This window comes from Lonchura striata, chromosome 18 (assembly GCF_046129695.1).
Source record: "Lonchura striata isolate bLonStr1 chromosome 18, bLonStr1.mat, whole genome shotgun sequence".
Taxonomy (NCBI): domain Eukaryota; kingdom Metazoa; phylum Chordata; class Aves; order Passeriformes; family Estrildidae; genus Lonchura; species Lonchura striata.
The window spans coordinates 11,271,649-11,293,704 of NC_134620.1; the positions used below are offsets into that span (position 1 = coordinate 11,271,649).

General features: G+C 47.0%; 3 protein-coding genes and 1 long non-coding RNA gene across 4 annotated transcripts; 2 read left to right on the plus strand and 2 right to left on the minus strand.

Moving 5' to 3' along the window:
* Positions 1–673: 673 nt before the first annotated feature.
* On the minus strand, positions 674–3,773 carry UNG (uracil DNA glycosylase). Its single transcript, XM_021544554.2, has 6 exons — positions 3,420–3,773; positions 3,250–3,345; positions 2,403–2,500; positions 1,963–2,051; positions 1,470–1,648; positions 674–978 (listed from the first exon to the last, which is right to left on the minus strand). The coding sequence occupies exons 1-6, from the start codon at positions 3,771–3,773 to the stop codon at positions 838–840; spliced, it is 957 nt and encodes a 318-aa protein (XP_021400229.2). The 3' UTR covers positions 674–837.
* Positions 3,774–4,550: 777 nt separating this feature from the next.
* On the plus strand, positions 4,551–7,978 carry ALKBH2 (alkB homolog 2, alpha-ketoglutarate dependent dioxygenase). The gene is given in 4 exon segments (XM_021544684.2): positions 4,551–4,785; positions 5,823–6,021; positions 6,514–6,663; positions 6,665–7,978. Coding segments are annotated over 4 exon segments (759 nt in total). The 5' UTR covers positions 4,551–4,568; the 3' UTR covers positions 6,858–7,978.
* A 78-nt stretch (positions 7,979–8,056) lies between these two features.
* On the minus strand, positions 8,057–21,963 carry USP30 (ubiquitin specific peptidase 30). The gene is made up of 13 exons (XM_021544683.2): positions 21,896–21,963; positions 21,524–21,633; positions 20,265–20,447; positions 19,065–19,168; positions 18,035–18,133; positions 17,298–17,340; positions 16,950–17,044; positions 15,805–15,864; positions 14,726–14,812; positions 14,167–14,247; positions 13,199–13,418; positions 12,550–12,673; positions 8,057–11,215 (listed from the first exon to the last, which is right to left on the minus strand). Exons 1-13 carry the CDS (start codon positions 21,946–21,948, stop codon positions 10,978–10,980), a joined length of 1,497 nt encoding a protein of 498 aa, XP_021400358.2. The 5' UTR covers positions 21,949–21,963; the 3' UTR covers positions 8,057–10,977.
* On the plus strand, positions 14,907–20,289 carry LOC110478191 (uncharacterized). Its single transcript, XR_002466719.3, has 3 exons — positions 14,907–15,051; positions 16,596–16,700; positions 20,247–20,289. It is a non-coding gene; the product is annotated as an uncharacterized LOC110478191 (long non-coding RNA).
* Positions 21,964–22,056: the final 93 nt, after the last annotated feature.

Here is a 22,056-nt window from a genome sequence, read left to right on the forward strand (position 1 = left end):
GGTGGAAACTTTAATTTGCTCCCAAGGTGGCAAAGCACAAAGTTCCCTCTTTTAAGATCTTAAAAAGATCTGAAGTAATTTGCAACTATCAGTCCATGAACTGGGAGATGTCAATGAACAAACCTTCGCTGCTGCCATCAGCAAGAACCCCCAGGTCCTTGGTCAGCACAGCTCACCTGTCATCCAGGTGATTCCACACCCAGGAAGAACCTAAAAACTTCTGATTTTCCTAAATACCGACAAAAAATTCAAAAGCATTACCAAGGATCTTGGTCACTGCCTCCCTGTGGCTGAAGGGAGGATTTATCCCAAAATCTTGAGATCATGGATACACCAAGCAACACTCCTGACCCTGAATTTTCTTTACAGCCTTGAGAAGCCATTTTTGTAATAAATCTGTAGCAAAAAGCTAAAACCAAAAGCCTTTTCCTCCCATGGAGACTGCTCCATTCCTCCTAAATAGGCAAACTGGATTTGTGTGGGAAGGAGGCAGCAGAACATGTACAAAAGGCGAGCAGCTTAGTAAGAACTGACATCCCTTCACCCGAGTCTGAAAATAAATTCCCATTGCCACAACGAGCACAAACTAACAGAGAACTCTGGTGTTTGGGGTCTTTTTTTTGGCTTCAAACCAGGCTAAGATCTGTTCCAGCAGCAGAGCTGTCCATCAAACATTCCAACATGCTCTTGAAAAATAAACATTTAAAACAAAATATAACCATCTCTGAAAGTGTGGTCATCGATCAACAGCTGAAGAGCAATTCTCAGGTCTGCAGGAGTTTCTCAGAAATGCCCCAAGCCCTGGCCCAGGGGCTGCTCCCAAGCCTCAGCCCCAGCTCAGAGTGCTTTCCAGTCAATGGGCTTCTTCCCAGATTTCTTGAGGAATTCATTAGTCTTGGAGAAGTGCCGGCAGCCAAAAAACCCTCTGTTGACAGAGAGGGGCGAGGGATGAACCGTCTGCAGGACGTGGTGACGCTTCTGGGAACGGCAGAGGAAACCACTTGTTAGATTTGCAGGGTTTGGGCTGCTCCTGGCTCCCAGGTCATTTACCCCCATTCCTCCTGCTCCTGGGCAGGTGTGATCTCCCCTTACACCCCCTCCTGCACCAGCCTGAGACCCAAAGATCCAGTCACAAGGACCAAGACTTCTGTCCCACTAAGCAAGGACATAAATGCCCTGGCATTTCCCAACTGCTGTCATGCCACCAGCAGATTTCATATTGATTCATGAGCCCTTAACTAAGAAACACAGCTCTGTCCTTGAGAGACACTGCTGACAACAGGAGCTTACACTTGCTCCACTTTTCTTGCTTAATTCTGGCAAAGGCTAAGCTGGAGCAGAAGCAGAACTCAATCTGACAGAGTTCAGGCAGGGAAAATTCCCAATTCTGGAAGGGAAGTGCCCTCTAGTGTCCACCAAACCGAGGGAAAACCCAGGCAGAGGGAAGGGCTGAGGAGAAGGAGGTGTACCCTGTCGATGGAGCTGCCTTTCCTCTGGGCATAGGCTCCCCAGAGCATGAAGACAAGCCCGTGCAGGTTCTTGTTGAGCCAGGACACCACGACATCCGTGAACTGCTCCCAGCCCCTCTCCTTGTGGGACGTGGCCTGGTGAGCCCGAACCGTGAGCACAGCGTTGAGCAGGAGCACTCCTGGCAAACAGAGCACACCCAGAGGGTGAAACAAGGGTTAATCCATCCCCGGGCTGCCCCAGGATGGGCTGGATGAAGCCCTGAGCAACCTGGGATAGTGGAAGGTGTCCCTTGGATAAGCCTTGAGCTCCTTCCCAACCCAAACCATTCTGGGATCCAAACTTCTTTTAATGTTGAAACAAATTTTCATTTGAAGGCGCTCAGAAGTGATTTTCTCTCCTACAGGTGGATTGTTTCCAACCACTGGGCTGGTTTTTGGATAAGATTCTTTCCTGCTCCAAAGGGGGCACATCACTGAGTGCCTCTGAGCTCACCTTGCTTGGCCCAGCCCGTCAGGTCCCCATGGCCAGGGTGGGTGAAGCCCTCAATGTCCTCAGAGAGCTCCTTGTAAATATTCTCCAAGCTGCAAACCAAACCAGCAGAAGAATTTTAATAGGACAAGAGCAAGCAGCACCACTTATTGCTCTAAGCAGGCAAGGAGAGCATTGATTTTAATCTTATTATTTAAGATAACAAAGCTACTCGCAGAGACAGGGCAGCAGGGACTCTGTGTGTCTGCCTGGAAGCTTTAATGAGACTGGAAATGAAAATTTACATCCAGATTATCATCAAAACTACACAGAATTATCCTTCCAGGTGATGCACAACTCAAATTTAAGCAGTTGCTAACCACTTCACATCAATTTTCCCAGCTCTGAGCACCACAGATCTGCAAATAATTAAAGAACAGAAGGGATTTGGTAAATTTTCATACCTGGGGGGAGGTGGAACAGGTTTCTGGACACTGAAACAGAGTCCGTGAGCTTGCTTAGGTCCATGGTATGGATCTTGTCCCAAAATAACAACCTTTACCTGAAAGCAGACCTTGGTTAGCACTGACTTGTAGTCAGTATTTTTCCCAGAGAGTGAGGAAAAAAGGCTTATAAATGAGTTTTATCCTAAAATAGAGACAAAAATTGCCACAAACCAAACCCTCAAATAAACTGAAGTTAAATCCCAGATATCTCATTGCTAAAAGCACAGAGCCCACCTAACACTAAGGATTAACATCCCTATGGCTTTGCTGCCAAAATAATGAATATAACTAATATAATTTGAGAGCAGAAGACCAACATTTTCACAGTCACAAAAAATCACCTTGTTATTTTCCAAGTAGGTTTCACCCCATTTCAGCTCAATGCCACACTTACTGTGATATTTTTGACAGGTTTTATTGGAAATTACATTACCTTGTGCTGTCTTAATTTTCTTTTAATAATAGTCCTTTACTAATCAATTAAAAGAACAAGAGATGTACAAGATCAAAAAACTATGAACTAGGTTAAGCTGGTAACACCAGATAAAAAAGATCAAAAGGATCAGAGGAAGTTCTGCGGCTTGTGAGGGTAATAAAACAATAAAATCACGGTTTGGTATCAGACACGAAAGGGAAGGCTGGATTTATGAGTTCAGTGAGCCAAACAACAGCATCCACATCCCACGGGATCCAAGTTTAAGGGACCAAACACTAAAGGAACGTGTCTGTGCACCCACACCCCGCACCTTCAGCGTTTTAAACTCCCGGGGCAGCTCAGAGACCCCCACACCGCGGCTCTACTCACATCCCAGATGTCGCACATCTGCGTCCAGGTGAAGACCTGCTCGGGGGGCGGATACACCGTGTAGCGCTTCCTCTCCTCGGCCACGAACGCCATCAGCTGCGGGGGCAGCGGGGGTTCAGCAGGGGCTCAGCGGCCGCTCGGGGCTGGGGGCATCGGGGAATGCTGCTCACCTCCATGAAGTAGGGCTTGGAGAACTCCCCGGCCAGCTGCCGCCGCCAGCTGTCGCCGAAGCCCGGGGGCACGTTGCGCTCCGCCAGCAGCTGCCGCGCCGCCTCCTTGTTCCTGCGGATGCGCTCCTGCTGCTCCGCGCTCAGCGCACCTTGGCTCGCTTGGTCGCCGGCTTCCTTCGCCTTCTTGGCGGCGCTCACCTGGAAGCAGCGGGCAGGGGGGTGGCTGCGGAGGATGCGGGGGGGCAGCGGGAGCAGCGCGGCGCGGGGGCGCGGCTCGGAGCGGAGGAGCGGCCCGGAGCGGAGGAGCAGCGCGGCCGCGGCGGGACCAGCCATGGCTGAACAAGGTCCGGCCATGGCGGGACAGGTCCCGCCCCAGGGGCGGCCCCGCCGCACGCGGCGGTTTCGCGGCAAAACACAAAACTCGCCCCCATTGGCCGCCCGAAGCAGCGAGCTTAAACGCCCCCTCACTATTGGCCAGCGGGAAAATCGTTCGCTTTTCCCCATTGGCTCGCCGCGGCCGGAGGGGAGGTTTTCACCTAGCAACAGTGACGTCACGGAGGGTCTCAGTGCCCATTGGGCGGCAGCGGAGCGTGGCCGCTTGATTGACAGCGCAGCCACGCGTGGAGCCGCGCGGGAATTTGGAAATTGTGCCCCCCCCCATCCAAACTCCCCTCAGAAAAAGCCGCCAGCGCCCCCAGGCCCCTTCCCTCACACACAGAGCCAGGCGCGCCCGGGCCGCCGCCAGACCCCTCTCCTCCCTCTCCTCTCCCCTCCTCCGGAGCCGCGGGCTCCCTCAGCCCCCCGCTCGCTACCTCAGAATCGCCGCCCGGCTCCGGGGAGCGGCCGCGCTTCTTGGCCGGCGCGGGGCTGAAGAAGGAGTGCAGCGTCCTCTGCCCGATCATGGCTATGGCGGAGCGGGGCAGGCAGCGCGGGAGGGCGGCGGGCGGTGAGTGAGGGGCGGCAGCGGCGCGGAACGGCGGGGGGGGGGCGGGACTCGGATTTGGCGCCAAAACCGCGCGCGTGCGCTGGGGGGTGTGGCCAGCAGGAGAAGGGGCGGGGCTTCGCGCGCCGCCATCGCGCGCGCTCCCGTTTCCCGCGGGATCGCGGCTCCCGCTGCTTCCATCCCGGGTGTCGGTCCCGGGTCCGGCCATGGACGGGTTCGTGGTGAGGCTGCCCCGCGGGCAGCCGGGGGATGGCGGCGGCAGCGGCGCGAAGAGGCCGCGGCTGGAGAAGCCCGGCCCGGAGCGGCCGCCGCCGCGGGAGATCCGCGCCGAGGGGCTCTGCTGTGATTACCGCATCCTCTTCGGCAAGGCCGAGGCGGACGAGATCTTCCAGGAGCTGGAGAAGGAGGTGGAGTATTTCGAAGGTATATTCCTGCCCTGGGAGCGTGCCGGAGCACGGGCTGTCCTGGGAGGCTCCGGCGGCCTCCCAAAAGGCCCGGACAGTGCTCTTGGAGACCCTGCTTGGGCCGGAGGGTGGCCTGGATGACCCCCACTGGTCCCTTCCGACCTCAGCCTTTCTATATCCAGCTGTATTCCCCTCCGTATCCCCCTTACCCTTCCCAGTGAAGCATTTCCCTGCCCAGCCCACCCAGGTAGGGCCCAGAGCAGTTCCTAGGGCCCGGGCACAGCTGGCGGCTACTGGGAGATTCCTGCAGCCACAGCGCGGCCCTGAGAAGCCAAGAACACAGATCTGACCCCGCAGGGTTGGTTTTGCTGAGCTGGAAATGTTTGTCAAGGATAATCGTGGAGTGGTGACTGGAATTTTTTGTAGGTGCAGTGTGTGAGGAGTGTGATGGGGGTGCTGGTCCTGTTCATCCCTTTGCAGGGGGAATGTGCCAGGCACATTCTTCTCCCTCTCAGGATTTTTTCATAGAGGAACACAGAGGAAAGAAAGAAAGAGAAAATAATTTTCTATTTCTGCTCCTTGTTTTTCCCATGTGGAATGTGTTTGGAGAATTGTTTACCTGGAGTGAGTGCTTGGTTGGATTCTGGTGAGGATTGTTTGAGCCTGGTGGTCAATCCAACCTACCTGGGGCTGGAGAGAGGGTCATGAGTTGTGAGGTAGATACAGTAGTTGGAAAAGGTAGGTTTGTAGTTTTAGTATCTTATTTAAATAGTCTATTAATGTATTATAGTACAATTATAATAAAGAAATCATTCAGCCTTCTGAACTAGAGTCAGACATCAGCATTTCTCCCCACTGGGTTCACCTGCATTTACAATAGGGGAGGACAAGACAGAGTCCAGTTTTGCTGGGACACAAACCCTGGCAACAGGGATGACAGCTTTTGGGTTGACATGAGCACCCTCATTCCTGCTTGGAGATTCCCAGAAGCTGCAAATCCAGGAGATTATTGGACTGTGCAGAGCCAGTACAAACCCAGTTTGGTCCTTCCCACAGATGAAATGACAAAACTGCAGGTGTTTGGCACGTGGCACAAGATTCCCAGGAAGAAGGTCACCTATGGAGACCCTGGCTTGTCCTACACTTACTCTGGGGTCACGTTCCACCCCAAGCCGTGGATCCCGGTGCTGACCCGGATCCGGGAGCGCGTCACCTCGGAAACGGGACACGCCTTCAACTTTGTCCTCATCAACAGGTACACCAAACACCTTTTCTTTTCAAATGAAACAAAAAAGAACCCCAAAAAACAAACCTTCCCAGCTGCACCAAGCAGCTTTTCTTTTAAATGAAACAAAAAAAACCAAACCCAAACGTGTGTGTTGGAATCTGAAATGCAGGGAACCCTCAAGACTTCAGGCCTGTAAACTAAAGCTTAGCATTAAACACAGGGTTTGATTTAAGACCTTAGAAAAGGCTTCCAAATTTAACTGCTAGAAGGAAGAATGTGGATTTACGGTTTAAACTAAGTAAAAGAAAGTTTAGAATTTCAGAGTTTAAAATATACAAAAAAAGTTACAAAGGCAAACAAGAAGTTTAGAATACAGTACTTTAAGGTTTTTTACTATAATTAGCTAAAAAAGCTTACTGTAACGTAAGTCTATAAGACAAAATATTTAAAGTCAGAAAAAGGCTTAATCCCACAGGCAGGGATTAACAGAGGTAATGAACAGAGTTAATCAATTAACAGGTACAAAGATGGCCTGGACCACATCGGGGAGCACCGGGACGACGAGAAGGAGCTGGCTCCCTTCAGCCCCATCGCCTCGGTGTCGTTCGGAGCCTGCCGGGATTTCGTGTTCCGGCGGCGGGAGCGGCGGGGCCGTGCCGGGCGGCCCCGGGAGGATCTCCCTGCCGCTGGCCCACGGCAGCCTGCTGCTCATGAAGCATCCCACCAACGTGCACTGGTACCACAGCCTGCCCCCGCGCAGGAGGGTGCTGGCCCCCAGGGTCAACCTCACCTTCAGGAACGTCCTGCCCACGGCTAAGCAGGGAAATGTTCAGCCACAGGGGTCTTTGGGCTCTGAAAAGTGAAGTTTTAGTTCATGCTGGAAGCGTGGATTCATCTCTTCCAGCAGGTGAATTCTGGATTTACCTCCCCGCTGGAGGATCTCATGGACAGAATTGGGTAATTTTGCTGCTGAAGCCTGTGAGCGCAGATCTCAGAGGTTTTTTCCTCTGGGAAATGTTGCTGTGGTGCTGCTGATCCCTGTTTTTGCTGATTGCTCCCCTTGTTTTGCTCGGGAAGAATGTTCTCAGCTGATCTTTATCTAAGCAGTGTTCCAAGAAGATGAAAATGCTCCGTGGCCAGGAGGCAGCAGTTTATTATAAATAAACACTGTGAGCCACAGGCTGTGATGGTGTAAAGCTGATATTCTACAGGTGACTCTTTCTGTCAATAAACTCTGGTTTGCTTGGGGGTTTTTTAATTAAAATAAAGCAAAGTGAACCTGACATGGAGAAGGGGAGTGCTGAGGTGTGAGGACAGGGTGGGGCTAGATGAGTGTTTCACTCCTGAGTCTTGAATTCCTTTGCTCCTGAGGGAGGCAGCACAAGATTTTTCCTCTCTCAGGTCCTTTGTACAAAAACCAAGCAGCAAAAAATGCCCTTATGGGGAAGAACTGGGTTGTCCCATTTCCATTGGAAGGCTCTCACTCTGAGAGTGTATTTTCCTAAATAATTGTCCCTAGGGATCCTATCCTGACTGCCTGAAAGCCACCACCTCCCACACCCACAGGGAATCCTGCTGAAAATGAGGGAATTCTGTCCAGTCTCCAAGAGATCTTGAACCATCAAGGAATGGCAAGTTCAGGGTGAGAATGGGAACCAGCACATCCTGTCTAACCTGGCTCCAGGCATTGGAATTAGTGCTGGGCTCTGGCCTTCAGTGGTGGGTCATTATTCCTGTGGAATTAAAGCCTGTGAAGAGAGTTGGGAATTGGTACTTCCCATTCTCTGCCACGCTCTGTGGAGCCTGAAGAGCTCCTGCAGAAAATCCTTCTTATCCTTGTGAACTGTTGTTTCAACCCCTTTGGCTCCCAGCTTGGTGTTTAAGACATTCCCACACTGATTTTTCTACCAAGTTTGTTCTTTTATTGCTACTGTACAGTTACAAAAATACCCTGAAGTGGAAAATAAAGCAACTTCAAACAGCAGTGCAGTGCTTGGACTTGGACATTTTTAAATTAACACACAAAATAAGACAAGAATAATCCAAACACAGAAATGTCATCTTGGAGCTCTTAATTCTTTACAATTTATTAATATCTTCTCCACCACGGCAGCTTGGGAGGGACGACTACCAGCATTTGAGCCTTGTGGCTGCATAGAGCCCTCCCAGAAGGGAGGTTTGGCTGGAAAAAACAGATCCCAGGCACCTCCAGAGGGGAGGTTTGGCTGGAAAAAACAGAGTTCTGTGACTTCTGGAAAGGCAGATCCCAGTGACCTCCAAAGGGAGGCTTGGCTGGCAAACACCAGAGCCCTGGGACCTGCAGAGGGGAGGAGGGTTGGTTCCCAAACACCTGCACAAATTCCAGAGGCTGGAAAACAGATCCCAGTGACCTCCAGAGGAGAGGATGAGCTCCCAAAGCCCTGCACAGATCCCCAGCTCACAGGGGGTGGCAGGATCTGGCAGAGCTCAGGGCCAGGACTGAGGTGCTGGGCTTTGCTCCCTTCCTCACCTGAGGGTTAAGCCAAGCCCATTTACTCCTCCCCACCCAGCAAAGCCAGAAAAAAGCTCAACCCCCACCTTGATAGCCCTTGAGGGAGATCCAGAGTCAATCCACAGCCCAGGGAAACAGCTCTTGGCAAGAGGAAACCTGCTGGTCCCAGCTGCCTGACTTCAGATTTCAGTCCATCTGCGTGTCCTCTGCCCCTCCCTCCAGCACCACTAAGCCAAGGGGCTGCTCAGCTGAACCCCCAAATCCAGGAAAAACCCCCAAATCCAGGAAAAACCCCCAAGCAGAGCATTGAGCCTGGAGAATGCAGGACAGCCACTGCTGGCACTGGAAATGGTTTCAGTTCTGAGGTGCAGGGGCAGATCTGCTGGAGGGAGATGTTGGGGTGATGGTTTTAGATGGCTCCCAGTAGGGAGGGCTGAATCCTTCTCCCTTCAGTGGCCAGAGCAAATTTTTGGCATTTAGCATCCTTCAAGGCTTTTTTGTTTAGATTCTTGGTTTTTTTGTAAATTAAAACAAGTTAAAACCAAGCTACTGCTCATGCAGCACAGCCAGGAACCAGGTCCCAGTCCAGCAGTGGATTTATCAATATTTATGTACTATGAGCATTACCTGGGCCAGGAATTGTGCTCCAGACTCTGGAATGATGAGTTATGTAAATAATTTTGCATATCCACCCATTTTACCACTCCTGCTTTGGCTGGTTTGGAGCCTCTCCTGAGGAAGTGTGAACACCCCCAAGCTTTGGGCAGCACTATGAATTCATGAGGTACAAAGTTGCCCTAAAAAAACTATTTAAGACGTTGTTATTTGAAAACTTCACACTGAAAAAAAGCTTGTCTGATGAGGGATTTTTCTCCTCCAAGCTTACAAGGACAGAAAAGAGCTAAAAACAACCTACATATTTTATTCCTGGTCATTTAAAAGCAGGTTTTTAAAGGAGGATTTTTTTCTGCTTCTCCCTCTGTGCTTTGGGATTTTTTTTTTTTTTTTTTTTTTTGCACATTAAACAATCCAAAGCAGCACAATTCCCCTTATTTCTATTTACAGGACAGCCTGGGGCTAATGCAGGATTCCCAGATTTCTTCATGAGACCAGAAAGTGCCCACCAGTCCTGGCCCTGTTGTTTATATTACGTTTAACAAGGCCAGGGGCTGCTCTACAGCTGAGCTGCAAGCCAGGAGCGTGGATCCCAATGCTGGGAATAGCAGATTCCAGCAATAAAATGGGAAGGACAAGTCTAGAACAGTTACAGCAGCTTGGAAATCACAGCATTAAAAGTTGTAGTTGATGCTACAAAACAACTGGATTCAACAGTGCTGAAGGAAATGACAACACTGAGCACTAGCAAACACTCCCATGTGCTGATTCCAGCTAGATTCCAAAGGTATGGAGCAATAAATTAAGGTTTCAGCTCTTAATAGATACAAAATTATCTCCTGGATAAAGCAATTTAAATCAGGAGCAGGACTTTATATATTATAAAGAAGTGAAGTAGGAGGAAAATCGTGTGAGCAGGGAAATTTTTTGGATGGGGGCAGTTAGTGGAGATGCCTTGATGGGTCAGGAGGAATGGGATGGCAGGAGTTCATCCCGTGGGTGTGAGGCATTCCCAGGACGCAGTGGGCATGCAGAGGGCTGGGCCAGTGGCAATGCAGCTGTTGAGGGAAGCTCAAGGCACTTTGTGTCTTAAATCATTGCCAACAGCAGCTTCCCATCGCCCCCTCCCAGGGCTCCCCGCTGGGAAATGCTGGCAACAGAGCCTTGGGATCAAATCCCTGCCTGACAGACAAAGGCTGCTCAACACACGCGTGGGGCTGGACTTGGGAACAGCTCTGGGAATTTTGGTACAAAACACAATTCCCAGCCATTGCCACAGGGAAGGGAATCTGGAGGGGCTGGTGCATAAGGGAGAGGTGCCAGGGGAGGGACTGGGACAGGGAGGGGCTCTTCAACAGCAGCTTGACCTCAACCCTTTCCAGGGCTCTCCCTTGGGAAGTGAAACATGTGGGATAAAGCATCTCCCTGGGAAAAGTGCGGTGGCAGGACACGGAACAGAGCCTTGGGACAAGGCAGAGAAACACTTCTCAACACACACCCGGGGCTGCACGGCGCTGGAACAGCAGGATTTGGGTACAAACCACAACTCCCAGCTGCTCCCACCACAGGGAAGGGAGCCTGGAGAGGGGGAGCTTTGCATAACGGAGGCTCCATCTGAGGGCTGGGATGATCCCGAGGGCTGGGATGGTCCCAGGGATTGGGATTACCCCGAGGCTGGGACGGTCCCAGGGCTGGGATGGTCCCAGGGGTTGGGACAGTCCCAGGGCTGGGACGACCCTGAGGGCTGGGATGACCCCGAGGGCTGGGACGACCCCGAGGGCTGGGACGACCCCGAGGGCTGGGACGGTCCCGAGGGCTGGGATGACCCCGAGGGCTGGGACAACCCCGAGGGCTGGGGCCATCCCAGCACTGCTGGCTCAGCTCTGGGCCGGGCTCTGGGGCTGGGCCCGGCCGTGCACGCGCTCGTAGAACAGCAGGTAGGCGCTGGCAGCCAGCACCTCGTGCAGGCTGGCCCTGCGCACCGACTCGTCCGAGATCCAGAGCCACTGGCTGCCGCGGGCGCCCGGCGCGCGCCGGAAGGTGACGAAGTGTCCCGAGTGCATGTCCCCGTGGTGCACCACCACGGCCATCAGGCGGTACAGGTACAGCGGGGCCCTGCGGGGACACGGGTCAGCCTGGCCACACACACACACACACACACCCCCCACTGCAGCCACAGCTCCTGCTGGAGCAAGGGCCTGGCTCCTTGAGCAGCTGCTCCCTCCCTGCACTAGTGGAAGGTGTCCCTGCCCATGGAATGGGATGATCTCCAAGTCCCCTTCCAACCCAAACTGCTTTTTCCTGCTGCTCCATCCCCAGAGGTGTCCAACGCCAGGTTGCATGGGGTTTGGAGCGACCTGGGATAGTGGAACATGTCCCTGCCCATGGCATCTCCAAGTCTCCTTTCAACCCAAACCATTCTGGGATTCAACCCAAACCATTCTGGGATTATGGGATTCAAACCTCCTGCTCCATCTCTGGAACTACTCAAGGCCAGGTTGGATGGGTTTGGAGCAACATGGGACAGTGGAAGGTGTCCCTGCCCATGGCATCTCCAAGTCTCCTTTCAACCCAAACCACTCTGGGATTATGGGATTCAAACCCGCTCCATCCCTGGAAGTACTCAAGGACAGGCTGGATGGGGTTTGGAGCAACCTGGGATAGTGGAACATGTCCCTGCCCATGGCATCTCCAAGTCTCCTTTCAACCCAAACCATTCTGGGATTATGGGGTTCAACCCAAACCATTCTGGGATTATGGGGTTCAAACCTCCTGCTCCATCTCTGGAACTACTCAAGGCCAGGTTGGATGGGTTTGGAGCAACATGGGACAGTGGAAGGTGTCCCTGCCCATGGCATCTCCAAGTCTCCTTTCAACCCAAACCATTCTGGGATTATGAGATTCAAACCTCCTGCTCCATTCCTGGAAGTACTCAAGGACAGGCTGGATTGGGTTTAGAGCAACCTGGGATAGTGGAAGGTGTCCCTGCCCATGGGAAGGGGACTGCACTGGATGGTCCCTAAGTTCCCTACCAACCAAAACCATTCTGGAATTCTATGGGCAAAGGATTATCATCAGAAGCCCCCAAGGGTGATTTATCAAGTGGAATCATGGCAGGTGCAACTGAAATCAAAAATGTCTGAGAAAAAAAAAATAAATCTATGGATTTCTTACAACCATTTGAAAATTAAGGAAAAGAAGGGCTAGAGGAAACAAACAGCAGTGAGATGATGGCTGTTCATGAACCAGAGGAAGGAGATTTTGAGTTTTGCTTGCAACTTGCCCTACTCCCTTTCCCAGGACTAAACGTCACCCAAGAGAGAAGCATAGGAGCTGGGACAAAGATCACATTGTGATCTTTGTGACTGGGCAGCCTCAGGACAAGGACAGAAGAAAGGGAGACAATGTGAAGTACGGAAATTAAGAGAGGGTACAAATTTCTAACTTACCTACACTCAGGGAATGAAGTAAGTGGAAAAGTTCCTGGGGACATCAAAAATGAGGGAGAGGAGGAGGAGGAAGAGGAGGCACCATTCATGAAGAGAGGTTTGGTACCAGCTGGTTGCTCTGCATCTGCCAGAGGAAGGAAAAATTCAGGAATTTAACTTGAATGCTGTTGCCTAAGAACAGAATCCCTGCTCCTCATTATGGAATATGAAGGTATTTTATTGATTTTCATATCCAAAGGCAATTGATTATTTATTCAAATTCATTCTACATGACAAATATGGAAATTGCCATATGTTCAAAATCTCAACTAAAGGAACATTGAGCTGCCTAAGGACAGACCTCCTACAGCTGGATTTTCCAACTGTTTTTGAAGAATCCATCATTCCCTCTCTGCTTGTCCTGAAGCCTTGGAAGACATCCAACAATAAAAACCCTGGGATATCCCAAATTCAACACTCCTTTGGACATTTTTTTTTTTTTAATATATATATTTAGAAGGATCACAATTAATTTTCCAAACTGAACTTGGGTTCAGTTTTGTCCTGTTTGCAAAGCCCCACATCAAGATGTTGCTCGTGGCTTGATCCTGCAGAAAGCTTTTGATCCCCTGCAGAAAGAGCTGAACCATTTTATTGGCAAAGGAGTTACCTGAAGGTTTCCCTGCTCTCCCATCCTTCATTCCAGGGGTTGTCTCCTCAGAGTTTTTCTGGCTGAGCTGCTCCTGGCAGGATTTGGGACCAGGAACCCGATATTTGTAGATGTCCATGACCAGGAACTCGTTGAACTGGACGTGCTCGTGTCTCTTCAGGGGAGTGCCTTGGCTGGACCAGCTCAGCCTTTGGAGGTGGATGCATAAACACTGGGGCAGCTTCAGCAAAGGAAAAATCCACATTTTTCATGGAAATAAACAGGTGGTAAATCCAGGGAATAAGGAAATGTATTTTCCTTATCTCTGTATAAACTCAGTGGCAACAGTGTCCTTAAAATGCGACAGTAATTCTTGTGAGATTCCTGTTATCTCCTAATCCCCAAAAATTAATGGCTTTGCACAGGGGAAAACAAAAAACATTAAGTGTTATAAAGAGCAGAAATTCAAAATCATTGCTGTAGCAAGAAGTACATTATTACTATTATTATTATTATTAGCACCTGAGGCTCCTAGTTACACTCCAGTGCCCTGCTGGCCTCTGCATGACACGATTACAGAGCAAAAAAAAAGTAGTTTTCTCATAGAAATCACACCTGATGTTTACTCACCAGCTATAGTCAGGATATTTTAATTTCTCTGAAATGAGGAATTGCTAAAGATGCTACAAACCCTGTGAATATAAATCAATTTGCTCATTGACGAATTCATGTAAAATCTTAAGAAATTATACTGAGCTAAACTCACATTTAAGTGTTCTAAATAACAGAATATTCATATCCTGTAAGTGTTTAGTGTTTGACTTTTTGCTCAGTTGAAGCCTCAATGCCCACAAATATTTGCCAGGGGAGTTTACTTTGAAAAGTAAAACATTTGTGGTCTAATAGCAGAAAATGGACACAACCAGCTCCAAGAGAGAAATTACTGTGACAGGATTTAGGAGATTTGGAGGGGTTTTTTTTTGCCTCACCTTTCCTAACTTTAATTGCTTAACAAACGTTGTTCTCTGGTTTTCTATGCTCTGTCCATTCAGAATTCCTTCTGCCTGGATCTGGAATGAAAAGGGAAAAAAAAATGAAGGCACCTGCAGACAGGAGCAATTCATTGTCTGGTTTATGCTCAGTGCATTAATCATACCTAGGAATGCTCTTCAGAATTCCTAAAGGGTCAAAATTCTAAACCAAAATCAAGATGAAATGAGCATTTAGAGAACTCCATTCACTCAGAACTGCACTCATTTGCCTCTTCTGCCGATTTTTAAACAATACCAGAGCAAAAAAATTACCCCTGGTGATGCCTGGCAACTACAAAATAAAATATTTGTAGATTTTTGTAACAGCAGTAGTAAGTAAAGCCTCAAAGATTCTGTGAGGTAAGAACTGCTTGTTAAATATCTGAAATCCCAGAGGCTTTCCCCAAGTCCTGAAGAAAAAAAAGAGACGGAAAGTGAAGCCAGGATTGTGTCAGCAGGCTCAAAACTGAGCAGGGAGGTGACAGGAACTGAAGTGACAAGAATCAAAGGGACCTACTTTGGTGCAGTTGTCACACACAACATCCTTCACAGACTCTGAGGAGATGAAGTGATGGAGGCAATGGTCCAGTGTCATGGGACGACCCTGAGTGCCAAGAAAAGCCAGATTTATTCACAGGAATTTTAGGGTGCATTCCGCTGGATTTTGGGGAAGGATTTTTAATAATTCCTTCCATAGGAAAACTACAGAACTGCTGATTTATTTAATGAAAGAACTGACTAAACGGCTCTGGGTGATCATGGAACTGTGGGGATTCTCCTTTAGCCTGGATTAAGCATGGAAAACTTTGCAGCCTTTTGATAACAGCAGCAGTGATTCCCTGTGTGAGTCCTTCAGTGGGGTTTTAAACCACAGACTCCTGTCCTGTTCCTATTTATCTCTCATTCCAGCACTTCAGAGGTCACTTTATACTCTCTGGCCCTCTCCATAGGAGAAATACAGCTTTTAATGGAATGCAGGCCTCCTTGCTGCCCTTCCTCATATCCTACCCTGCCAAGGATTGGATAAAACAAAACACAAAGAGCAGAAGATGTGTCCAAATCCCAATCCTGGCTGTCCAGGAGGGCACTCTGCAAATCAGGAATCACAATTTCCATAAGTTGTGGAAATAAATCAATACCAGACATGAAGTAACAAATTCTTACAATGCAAAAAATATCCTGCAGATGTTGCCCTAAAAATCCACAGTGTTTTGTCATTTGAAGTTGTTCAGAGCCAGAAGGAAATGGAAACAATTCCCAGCTGAAATCACCCCCCTGGAAAAGCCTGGATGGGGTAAGGTGTGAGCTGCCAGCTCACAGGATGGGAAGCAGCCCTTGAGGATATGATCTGGGCTCTTCAAATTCCACAGAAAAGACCAAATCTTCCACCAGGAGAAACAAAGTTCTGGTGGCATCACCAAGTTCTGCTTGTTGGGCTCATCAGAACCTGGCACCACCCATTAGGGAGAAGGTACTGCAGCAGCACAGGATTTAAAAAGAGCAGGAAGATCAAGTCCTGAAGTAGCTCTGAATGTCCTGTGCCCCTGAGGAAGGCCTGGGAAGGGCAGGATGGATCAGGAGCAGTGGGATACATACCCACACAGCTGCTGGAATGCTCAGGGAGAGGCTGTCGAAGGTGTCGAACCTCACAGGGCTCTGCAAGAGAACATTCCAGAGCTAGCATTTATTTCAGTGATGCCTTCAGTTTGAGCTTTTATACTTTCCACATTCTGTACTGCATTAGTATGTAACTCTGAACTTCATATAAAGTGTTAGCAGCAAGCTCTCCTCATGTTAAGTCAGCCAAAACAATCCTTTTCCAGCCCAAGAACCAAGGACACCGTTGCAGCTTCAGGCCCAAAAAGTGTAAACAACAAAAAGGCCTAAAAGGCCCAAAAAGTGTAAATTGAGGAGAGCAAACTGGGAGGATGTGACTTCATAACCTGAAGCTGTAATTGGATAATTAACCCCAATATGGAAATGGACCAAAATTTATAAAAGTGTGAAAGCTCATGACCATCTTGAGTGGAGCCACGGCCAGGCTTTTCAAGGCTTGTGAAGGCATTTTTAATAAATATCTACTTTATTCTTCAAAACCCTGTGTAGCCTCTGCTCTGAGCAGCCTTAAAGGCACCATCAGTCCCCAAAAATTCCAACCCAACGTTCCTAAGTTGAGCCTGTGCCCTGTGCTGTCCATAATTCCCTGGTGGAACAGGATCCAAACCCCTCAGTTTCCCAGTTGTGCCAGAGAGCATCAGGAATATTCTGTTTGGCCTCTCCCTGCTCACTCCAATTTGTTTGCAAGGTTTTGGGAAATAAAATGCAAATGTTCTCTTGGTTTGGGCTATAAATGAGGTTTATTTTCTGTATTTTTTTCCATTATCCAGGTTATCTTCATCTCCTTACTTGGGATAACTGGACTTTAAGTGGCTTTGCAAAATGTGCTGAATGAGCAGCGAGTCCTAAACTCACCCAGGTGAGTGGATTTTCAGGTAATATTATTAATTAATTAATTAATTGTTAAATTCAATAATAGAATAAAACATCCATTATTCTGGCTGATGAGGCAGCTGTTACCCCCACAAAGTGCATCACGTGGATTTTTTTTTTAGTCTATTTTGGGATAAATCCTTGTTCATGCCCAAGGGATGATGGTTCCAGGAAGCACTCTGAGTGCTGGAAATCCTTTTTCACATGACACAGACATTAATAACAATATAAAATATTATCTATTTCCATACCTGGTGCTCACAGTGTTTGCAGACCATGTTGCTGGTCAGCCTTCCATGGAAAGGGTGCTGAGTTTTCCAGTGGTTGGACATAGGGGGAAGAGATCCTGCAACACAAAAATTGTCCTTGGATTTTTCTATTCATCCACTTCTATCACTCCAATCCCACATTTTGCCCTGCAGTTCCAAAATTAATGCCGCCAAAGTACATTTTTGTCTCAGTGATTAATAATCAATGGAGATTTATTTGTAATTTTGATTTCTATTGCAGTTCAGTACAAACATTAATTAATATTATCCCTTTAATAAAGAAAACTACCCTATGAATATTCAGGATATCCAGAAGGGATAAAATCCTACCTCTTGTCCTGCAGCTTATTTGCTTTTGGATTATTTCTGGTTGCTACAGAGGGAGATAAAAACATTTCATTAACCCCACCTCAGCAACATAGAAAAGCTTTAGAATTTTAATACGTGAAGTATTAAATGTGCTCCTATTTCATCCCTAGTTGGCTTTTCTTGCTAATTAGAAAAATTATGGCTCTTTATATTTGTAAGAACAAAAAAACCTGATACAAAACAAATTTATAATTGACAATTGTTTGTAAAAGGAATCCTTAATCTGCAGGACTCTCTGCCTCAGAACATTAAAAGAGGAGATTTTGTATTTTTTTTTGTTCTGTATTTTAGGCAAAACAAGGTATTTTTCATCTGCATCAAGTTTATCAGTAAGCTGGAGGATAAGATCAATTTTACCTCCATAAAACTCTTCCAGAAATGCCCTTTTTGCAGTTTTCATCCCTTTTTTCCGGTGGGAACTACAGATCAGAGTAAAATCTTGGAGGGACTAACTTAAATCCCCACATCCCATGGATTTAGGGATGCAAAAGCCTTCAGGAAAGCAAGAACACTGGAAATTCCAAGACATTTGCTTCCGAAAACCTGAGAATTCTTTAAATTTGACTTATTGATGAGTCCCTATCAAAGGATTGAAGAACACCTTTGGGAAGAGAATCAAAATATCCTAAATGTACACTTTCTACTCGGGGATTTGGGCAGATTGTAGGAATTTCTGATAAGGAAGTAAGTGGGATCACCTCCAGGGATTGCACATCAAACAAATGGGTCACACGGGGCTGCCGATCCCGTTCGTCCTCCAGGGAAGAGGTCAGGACATGGAACAGCTCATGGGCATCCTGGAAATGCAGTCAGAAACAAAGAGATGCAAAAACCACCCCAGGAGGGCTGGAATTCCACAGGAAATGAAGGGAAAATTACAGCTCACAGCCTGGATTTATATTTATAGTTATATTTATATTTCAGCACGTATAAAAGATATAATATAGATAATATATAATATTACATATAAATATATCATATGTAAGTACATACTAAATATAAATTATAATGAAAATTAAGTATCTAAATAACTATATTAAATATATACTTATATATGTATTTATATATATTATATATATTTATGTATTTATATATAATATACTATATTTTATATTAATTGTATATTATTAGATATAATTATATATAATCATTATATGTAATCATCTATATAATTATTAGAATAATAGTAACAAAAACTATTAAAATAATATTGTTATTATTATTATTTTTTTGTTTATATTGCATCTATTTTGTCATCCCCAAAAGCTTCCTAGAAGCACAAGGTACTCAAGCCATTCTGGACCACATAAACTCACAAAAAAACCTAAAGCACTTGGGAGGAAAAAATACCCCCAGATGAATCCCCAAATCCCTGTTTTCCTGGATTTTGAGGGAAGCATAATTGAAATCTAGCCTTGGAAAGCAGGAATATATTTTAGGAGTGGGATAACTGATGGAGTGCACTGGAAATGCTGACAAGAATTGCAAATAGTTAGGAATTCTGAAAAGATGGGAACAGATCCATTATCCATAGGGAAATCAGGGATCTGTTCTGCTTTAACATTCCTGGCCCTGCTGGCAGTGAGAAGGTTTGGAATTCCCTGAGGAAGATCCAGCCCACTGCAAGCCCCATTCCCAAGCTGTGGGTGTTTCCCATCACTTTTTGGGAGCAGGATTGAGGCCTGGCAGCCCCAGCTCTGGGGGATTTTCCCAAATTCCTGCACTCACCTGCTCCTCAAAGGAGGAGATCTGCCACCTGTTCATCCTCAGCACCTCCAGCAGGCAGCTGGCATCCAGGACATCGTCCTCTGTCACCTCCTGGCAGGACAAAGCTGCAGAAGGGAATGCAGGAGTGTCAGGAGGAGGCAAAATTGGGTAAAAAAAAATCAGTGTTTTATGGGGTTACAGCACCAGCAGCCTCACACCACTTCCACAGGAATGTCCCAAGCAGAACTTTCCTTTAAAAATAACCCTGTGAGGGAAGCCAGGGGTCATTTCAGGGTGTCAGAGATGGATTTAGCCCAAAAATTCATCACCTTGAGCTTAAAATCTTTAATATTTTATAATATTTAATATATATTTATATATATATAATTATATATATTATATATATTATATACTATGATATATTATAATATTGTATATAATATTATACATAATATATATTTTTTATATAATATATATTTTTCTAATATATATTTTTTATATTATATATAACATCATTGTATAAATTCATTCATAGTTTATTAATTTATTTGTTCTATGAATTTATTATATAAAGCTATAATATTAATTTTATAATATTTACTATTTATATATTTATCTTATAATATTTTGTATTTTATCTAATATATTATATAAATTTATAGTTTATTTATTCTTCATAACAAATATAATATATTAATATATTAAATACAGAAAATATATTTACTTATAATGATAAATTTGATATATGAAATAATTAAATGTAGTGAAATAATTTATTATATAAATTTATGATATAAAATAATATTGTTCGCTTTATAATGTATTTGTATAACATTTTTATATTTTATCTTTTTAAATAATATTTTATTTTAAAATATATATTTTTTATTTTTTCAGATTTAATTTTTAAGATCTGAAACTTTGCAAAGCGAGGTTGAATAGGCACGGGTTTTTGGGAAAATAGTAAGCTTGGGGAAAAAACAAAAGCTTAAGTTATTTGCTAATAATTTTTAAATAGAAATCTAGATTTCTTGAGTTCTATGGAAAGAAGTGAAAGGTGGTTGAGCTTTGGCCAAGTCATTTCAATTAACCTGAAAATCAGAGAAATAAAATAGGAAATACAAACCCCCCCACCACGAGCTTCTGTGTTTGGGAAAATAGCCTGAAAATAACAATTCTCTTTAAACATTTTCTCCTTGCAAGAGGAAAAGGCCTGGGTACCTCTGAGGAGCTGCAGCAGCGTCACGGAGAGGAGCTGCTGGTGCTCCTGGGCCTTCTGCTCTGTCCTGTACTGGGCTGTGAACTCCTCCAGCCACCTGATGAACGAGGGGCAGGAGGACAAGCCCTGCAGCAGGGAGTTCATGAAACACGTGTTGCCCAGGTTCAGGAGGCCTGGCACCAGCCCTGCAAAGAGAATTGCAAGTTTCCACCACAAAACCCAGGGCAAACATCCCTGGTTTTCAATAGGAGTGCTGCGTCGTGAGAGAAAAACGGATTTAAGTGGGGTTCTGCGTTCAGTTTATGCTGTTTCAGTTGATTTTTGGGCGTTCGCAGAACCCCCAGAATGGCTTGGGAGGGATCTTGGTGATCCATCCAACCCCACCCGCTGTGGGCAGGTGTGAAAAACACCAATTACTTGTTTTTTAAAGTCTTAAAAGTTTATTAGTAACAAAACAGTTATTAAAAATGGTAATAAAATTAGAGTAATAAAAATGTGGACAATGAGGATTAGGACACTACAAACATAACAATAGTAATAAAATTAGAGTAATAAAAATGTGGACAATGAGGATTAGGACACTACAAGGCAATAAAAAGCAAAGAATTTTGGACATCTGGATGTTTTTGGGCACTGAGCTGCCAAAAAACATGCCTTGGGAACAAAGGAATAACCCTTAAAAGCAACAGCCTGTTGCATATCCATGTATCTCATACGTGATGCATAAATTCCTTGCAAATTAATAATTTTGTTTTTGTCAACTTCTTCCCCCTAATCCTGCTGGTTCCATAAAAGCGGAGAGAAGGTGGAAGAATGTTTGTCTTTTCTGATGAGGAAGTTGTAACTCTTTAGATTTCCTGTTATCTCTGTGTGAAAAGTTTCTTAATTATCTTATCCCTTTTCCTGAGCTAGTAAAAAAATATCTTACATCGCCGAGTTTCTATTTTAACATTACGTTGTAACCTACAGCGATATTTAACACGCTACTTATAAAGGATTAATACTGTATTACAAAATAACCTTCAATAACACGTATAGTATTGAATTTAATATTTGCGAAGAGCATTAAAATATGAATTTTGAACCTTCCACAAGGTTCCAAGCCCTGTCCAACCCAGCCTCCCAGGGATGCAGAGACAACCCTGGAGAATTGTGCTAGGGAGAAATTCCTCCCAGCCGTGCCGCTGGCAGCTGTCAGAGCGGGATAAAACAGCCGCGCCGGGGCCGTTCCCGGCGCTGGCAGCCCCGGCCCCTCCGGTACCTCTCCGCCGCCGCTTCCTGCCGCCGATGGGGCCCCACAGGACGTAAATGCCGGCCGCCAGCGCCGCCGCCGCGCCCCCCAGCACCCCCCAGCTCCGCATGGCTCGGTGCCTGCCACGGGAAAAGCGGGAAGCGCGTCAGGAGCTGCGGGGGAAAAAAAACCAGCCGGGAGCAGGGGCTGCGGGAAGCCGCAGAAGCGGCCAAGCAAACGGGGAAAGGGAGGAAGGGGGGAAGAAGGTGAGGGAAGAAAGGGAGCCCAGGGCTCGCCCTGACCAACCGGAGCCCAGCCCTCCCCTCAGAGCCGGCCCGCTCCCGCTCCACCCCGGCCGCTCTCCGGTCACCGCCGCCCCCTCCCCGGCACCTCCCCTCGGACCTGGCGCCCTCCCCGGCCCGCAGCAGCCGCCGCACCGGCCCGGCCGCCAGCATGGCCGGGGCACGGCGGCGGCGGGGCCCGGAAGTGGCGCGGCGGTTATGGCGGAGAGCGGGCGGCACCGGGGGCGGGGTAACGGGGCCGTGCCCGGTGTGACAGCGGGC